The 6,467-nt window shown below is 37.6% G+C and overlaps 1 gene segment (V, D, J or C); it reads left to right on the top strand.

The window, feature by feature from the left end:
- Window positions 1–3,348: 3,348 nt before the first annotated feature.
- Window positions 3,349–4,124, top strand: LOC106724618. The segment is given in 2 exon segments: window positions 3,349–3,459; window positions 3,619–4,124. Coding segments are annotated over 2 exon segments (390 nt in total).
- Window positions 4,125–6,467: the final 2,343 nt, after the last annotated feature.

The raw sequence follows: 6,467 nt of genomic DNA, 5'->3' as shown, positions 1-6,467 counted from the left end.
GCCACTTTAATCTCACTGTCTGTGAAGATTTTTACACCTGGTGTTAAAGTCCCATCTTACTATGGACATCTAGATCCATCACTGATCTTATAGGAGAAATGGAAACACAAAGAGAACCTTACCCTGAGGATCTTGTCTCTGTCACTGAAGAGGCACCAGGGCTGGTTAGGGGAAACCTCAGACCCACTAGATTACATGTGAATGTGAAAATCGTCTTAGGGTTCCATGATGCAGTACAATTTCTCAGCACTCACATACCCTCTACATTACACGCAACCAGTCTTCAATAAATATTTCTCTGTTAAATAGCATGAAAGGAATTTCAGAATTTTAGGAGCCCTTAAATATCTGCTAGTCCAACCTGATTTTATAACAGAAACTAAATCTAAGATGCCAATAAAAAACAATTAGATAGTAAATGAGCTGGGAATAGAAAGAAATTGGACTTTCTCATTTTATCTTCAGCAATATTTCCCTTGCTTCCTTCTTGAAGTAGCATATTTCTGAGTAAAAAAGAACTGTCTAATGCAAGCCCAGCTACTAAGATCTCTGCAGTCTGGTTCTGGAAAGGCCATGATCAATCATTTGGCTACTGGAATAGAGATTTCCAATTATTGTAAACGTTTGACACGTTGGACAGGAAAGGAGACTAAAGTTGAACCACTGTTACTGTATCATTAACCAGACCATCACTCACTGGCTTCTGTAAGAGGAAGCCAATGGTGATGATGCCATCCTCAACACACACAGATGTATTTCTAAGGACTTTCCTGGAAGTAGCTCATAAATTTGTTATCCCAAGTGGACATTCTTTGTAGGCAGAATATGAGTTTAATGAACATAACTCACATATTGTCAGCAAAAATGATAGTTGGAATTTGAAAACTCAGGTAGGCGGCAGTCCATGAAGGTGCCAGGTAAAGGTTTTTCAGGCCAACATTTTGGTGATGGGTAAAACAATATTCTATGGATTAATCATGGAGCTGATAATTTTGTCCAAGGCCTGGATATATCTGTGCTGTAATTAAGACATGAAACATTGGTTTTCATATGAATGGTCACGTTCACACTATCACCATCGGATCTGTATGCCATAACTATCAAAAGGACAAATATTGACTTTACGTCTCCAAAAAGAAGGAAATGTGCCCAGAGAAAGATTTGAGGAATTTTTTCTTATGGAGAATAAAAGACCCTCAAAATCCAGAAGTTTTACATACTTAAAAACACACATTTTACAGATACACATATATTTATATATTCAGTTGATATTCTTTACCAGTTCTGCCTTTAAATCTTTAAGGGTGTGAGAGGTGGAAGAGAGATCAGATTTATTCTTTGTAATCCAAGAAGAACAGTGAGTTCAAATAATCAGAAAGGAGCTCCCACTTCTGGATGTGAGGTAGTCTTGGTTTCCCAGGGACCATTTAGGGTCAGTTCCTGTTTGTACTATTTCCTTACCAGACACAGGCAATCGAGAAGTAAAAGTGGGTAAGAAAGGGTTTTTGGCAGAGAAAGATAATTCTGGAAACTCACAGGACTGAAGGACTTTATCAATGTCTTAGGGCAAGATCAGTGTAGTGGGATTTGTGAGAAAAATGATAGAGTGTGGAATCTGAGACAGCGATGGCCAGAGAGTCGGGATCCATGCCAGGAGAATTGGATTATACTCTAGATAAAATTCTACTAAGGATATGAGTTAGTAATTGTATTTTAGGACATGTTATCCATCTTAATAAGAAAATTAAACCATGCCAGGAATAAACTTACATGTAGTTTTATTTTCTCAGAAGCTGTACTTTTTTAAAATACTTTGAGGAATATAAGATACACAGCATTAAAATAGATTTCTTTTAAAATTTATTTATTGATTTGAGAGAGAGAGAGAAACATTGATGTGCTCTTCCACTTACTTATGCATTCATTGGTTGGTTTTTGCCCCTGCCCTGCCCAGGGATCAGACTCACTATGTTGGTGTATTGGGATAAAGTTCTAACCAACTGAGCTACTCAGCCAGGGCCTAGAATAGGTTTCTTACTGTGTGTCAGATTTCTCACTGCAATTCAAGCCAACCTGTGGGTCAAATTGTTTCCTATGGTTGAAATATTAATAACTCATGGAAGATATCCCCTGCTCCCTTGTCATGGAGATTCAATCCTTTACTTTTAATCACAGCCATCTTAATTGAGGAAAGATTCCTAATATTCACTTTGGTACTATCAGTTCTCTGGGAATAGCAAGGTCACAGGCAAAATCAGCCTAGAGGAGCAGACTTTGAGATAGAAGGTACTTGAAATATCTAATGATCTTCTCCCTCAAACTCTAATCTTTTCCTTACATATTTCTTATAGAAAGAGCTTTTCTTCATAACAGACAAATGAGGATGACAGGTTTAGCTAAAAAGGAAGGGATTTTTAATTAAAAAATTTTTCATTTACAGATTACATTCAATATTATTTTGTATTAGTTTCAGAAGTATAGCAAAGGGCTTAGAAAATTATATACTTTATAGAATGGTCCTCATGCTGCTTCAAGGGCCAGCCTGGTCCCATACATAGTTATCACGATATTATTGACTATATTCCCTCTGCTGTAATCTACATCTTTGTGAGTAATCTGTAACTACTATTTTGTACCGCTTAAGCCCTTCACCTTTTTCATCTAGCCTACAAATGACTGTCTGTTGTCTGAATCTATGGGTCTGTTTCTATTTTGTTTGTTTCTCTTGTTCATTAGATTCTACATGTAAGTGAAATCATATAGTATTTGTCTTTCTCTGTCTGACTTATTTCCCTTAGCATTATACACTCTAGGTCCATCCATACTGTCGTAAAAGTAAGATTTAATTCATTTTTAAGGCTGAGTTGTTTTCCATTATGTTTGTGTATGACAGCTTGAAGAGGAAGATTTTATTTTATTTTTTGCTTAAGAGAGTGAACCTTTGAGTTTCCAGATTTCAAACATGTAAACCAAGGACATCGTAGAATAAATACCAACAGCATCTGACTCTTTCCAAAATATTAACAATGACTCAGTAGTGTGCAGAGTTACAAACCTTGATCTCTTTATTCTTCCATATTCTCTGATCTGACTTAATTTATTTGACCAATTGCTGTTTTGAGTCCCTCAGAGGCACAGGGTAAGAGAATATTTAACAGCAAGTTCAGTAGTTGTGAATGTAACCACAAGATGGCAGTGCATCTCTGCTGATGCAGAACATGTGGAGGGTGCATTTTAGTGGATTCTGAATGAACAGGCTTTGGCAGAAGCACAGTCTTTTCTTATTGGCTGGGTAGAATGTGAGAAACCCCTATGATGGTCAGAGGAAAGGAGGGGTAACTTGATAACAGCAGTAGCTCCCCTGGCTGTGATTGCAGGTCCACAATTGCTCCTGAGTAGGAAGAATGATGAAGACGTCCATTGGAGCTTTGTTCATGTTCTTGTGGCTGCAGCTGGACCGTGAGTTGAGGGTTTATGGGAAACAATATATTAGTGGATATTCTTTAGAAGCAACACTGGCTTTATTCAGGATTCCTTAGTTACTGGATAAAAAGAAAATGATAAAGTTTAATGATCTGGTCACTGTTCTCCTTTCTCTGACTCTTTCTTTCTGCATAGGGGTCAGCCATGGAGAGAAAGTGGATCAGCATCCTTCTACCCTGAATGTCCAGGAGGGAAACACTGCTGTTATCAACTGTTCTTATTCCGACAGTGGCTCTGTCTACTTTCCTTGGTATAGGCAAGAACCTGGAAAAGGTCCCCAGTTCATTATAGACATTCGTTCAAATAAGGACAAAAACCAAGCTGAAAGACTCACTGTTTTCTTGAATAAGGCAGCCCAACATCTCTCCCTGAACATTGCAACCACCCAACCTGGAGACTCAGCCGTCTACTTCTGTGCAGCGAGTACACATTGCTTCCCAGGCACCTGCATCCTGTACACAAACCTGTGAGTGGGGCAGCCCCCTCTGCCTGGGACAGACCTGCAAGCACAGCATTTGTCTTATTGCTTTTTTGCAAGTGGAAAATAGTGTGTTGGTATAAAAACACTTAATAAGAGGTCAGTTTCATGATGACCCAGAAAGGTTTAGAACATATGGTTGGATGTTTGTTGCTTAATGGATTCTTGAAGTGAGTTAGTAGTGTTTAATTTTGAAACTTAGGCTTTAAAAATGACTTTATATTTGCTATTCAAACTCCTGTCCTATAAAAAAACCCTTAGCATCAATATCACAATCTTTATTATGATTGGTCTTTTAGTTATTGTGTTTTGAAAACAGCATTTATTACTTTTTCTGATTAAAATTATTACATGCCAATTATAGAAAATATGTGTAATAGAAAAAATGTGAACTTGATAATTATGTAAGCAGATAATATTGCTAACAGTCAGGTTACATTTCCATCAATTTTTGGTGTAATTAGAATCATGATTTTTCACTGAATTGTATATCTTGAATTGAGCATTTCCATTTCACCAAGCCTTCTCCTGCAACACTTGCTATTTGATAGTTCTGTGAGAAATTTTAGTAAACTACAGATTTATATTAATTTTCTTCTACATTTGTGGCAAAATGTGACAGTTTTTTTCTATGTGTTTTGACCACTTTATTGTTAAAAAATGTGTCTTTATTTCAGAGCCCGGTGATGGTATGTACTATTTGTGTGTTTGAGGAAATCAGGGTAGGACATGATTTTAGAAAGTGAGCTTCTTATTAAACACACAAAGCAATTCTCTTTTACAAAATTCTGTACATATTTGTTCACATTTATACTCTCATGGAATTTAAAAGATTGTGTTGTATATTATTCATTGCTATAGCCTCAGTGCTCAGCATGAACTTTCCCACATAGTTGATAATCAGTAAATGTTTGTTAAAGATAGAAAGGTAAATTTTGGTATTTACTCATGATTTTAATTTAAGCTTTGTGATAGAATTAAATTTATATATTGATTTCTGGGGATCAGAACTCCTAATGTGTGTATTTGATTATTTCATTATGTAAGAACATATAGTTTCTTTCTATCTATACATGTCTTTCTCAATAAAACTCTGTTATTTTAAGACAATTAAATCTATTCCTTGACTTGTAATTTTTTGCTCCCATTATTTTTCAAATCTTTATTTCTGGGCTATATAGGAAAGTTTTTATAAGCATTTATTAGCTACCTTACTATTATTAGTGGAGTGCACAAAGGCATTAGATGAATGGATAATTTACAGATAGCTTGTGACAAATATTCTTGCCTCATCTTCATGTTTCGACTGAATAAACTTTACTAACCACAACCTTTTTTTTAAAAAAAGTCAATTCTTTTAATGTTATGGATAAATAAATGGAATGAAAAATGTTGCATGAATCATTAATTTCCCAATTATCCCACCTGTGGTCCTGGGTAGATTATTTTCAAGATATCTTATATTCTCCCTAAAGAATTGGTGACTGGTATGGAGAGATAATTGCTCTTGGGAGAGTTATGGTTGTCAGTAATTAATTGTTTTTTCTTATAAGGAAATGCATCACATTAAACCAGATGCATAACATGTGAACAAGAAGGGCCAGTAATGTAGCCCAACACCTCAATGACTTCCATTATTTCCTCACTATAACCACTAGCTCCAGTCCAGTAAAAGCAAGGTGCCTGTTGATTGGTCCATTTCCTGGAAGACAGGGAGAGGGATGCATGATGCATGGCTTTTGTTTTATTGGTTTATTCTTCCTAAACCAAATTAGAAGTGAGGGAGAGAGGGCACAATTATTATGGACTTAACTGTTTTTATCACATATACATGGGAATTGTTTTATGAAAGAAGAAAACCTCTGGTCAGAGATGCAGAGTCAGTACATACTTAGACTCATTGAGACTTTAAACCTTCACTGCAGTATTGGTTTCCTCCCTTTGCTGGGCAATTCACTACAAACATTATGGCCTTTATTTTCATCCTGCAAAACCAGAGTGTGTGTTGACAGCTTCCCTATTGCTTGCTTTCCCTTGGGTGGTGCTGACTGCTCAAATGGTGTGGCTTCACCCAGTCCCACACAGTGGGACCCTTTCTGAGCCCACAAACTAGCCATCTGTAGAGGCTGACTCTTGTTGGCCTCCTGTGTGCACTGGTAGCTGGCCACTAAGTGGAATGCTGTTTGGGTGAGGCGCTGAGCACTGGGGGTGCTCGTGGACCAGTTGTGGGAATCTGCAGGCAAGGTGTCCCCAGCATCTCGTGGATAGGTTCCTGATGTCATCTGTCTGTGCTGCAGTTAATGGGATCTGTGTCCCTTTAATGCCCACTGAGAGCCTTGGATGCTGTTCCAGGTGCTTCCCACTTCCCAGCTGGGCAGCTCACCTCAGTATATGGATGGGGCAAGAATGAGGCGAGTCTCTTTGGCAGCTTCCCCTAAAGTTGGGAGAGCCAGGGCTCACTCACATACCCTCACTTTCCCCTACGGGAAAAATCAAAGGCCCAGAA

Source organism: Myotis brandtii, unplaced genomic scaffold (assembly GCF_000412655.1).
Source record: "Myotis brandtii unplaced genomic scaffold, ASM41265v1 scaffold1203, whole genome shotgun sequence".
Taxonomy (NCBI): Eukaryota; Metazoa; Chordata; class Mammalia; order Chiroptera; family Vespertilionidae; genus Myotis; species Myotis brandtii.
This window is presented reverse-complemented; position numbering and strand designations above follow the sequence as displayed.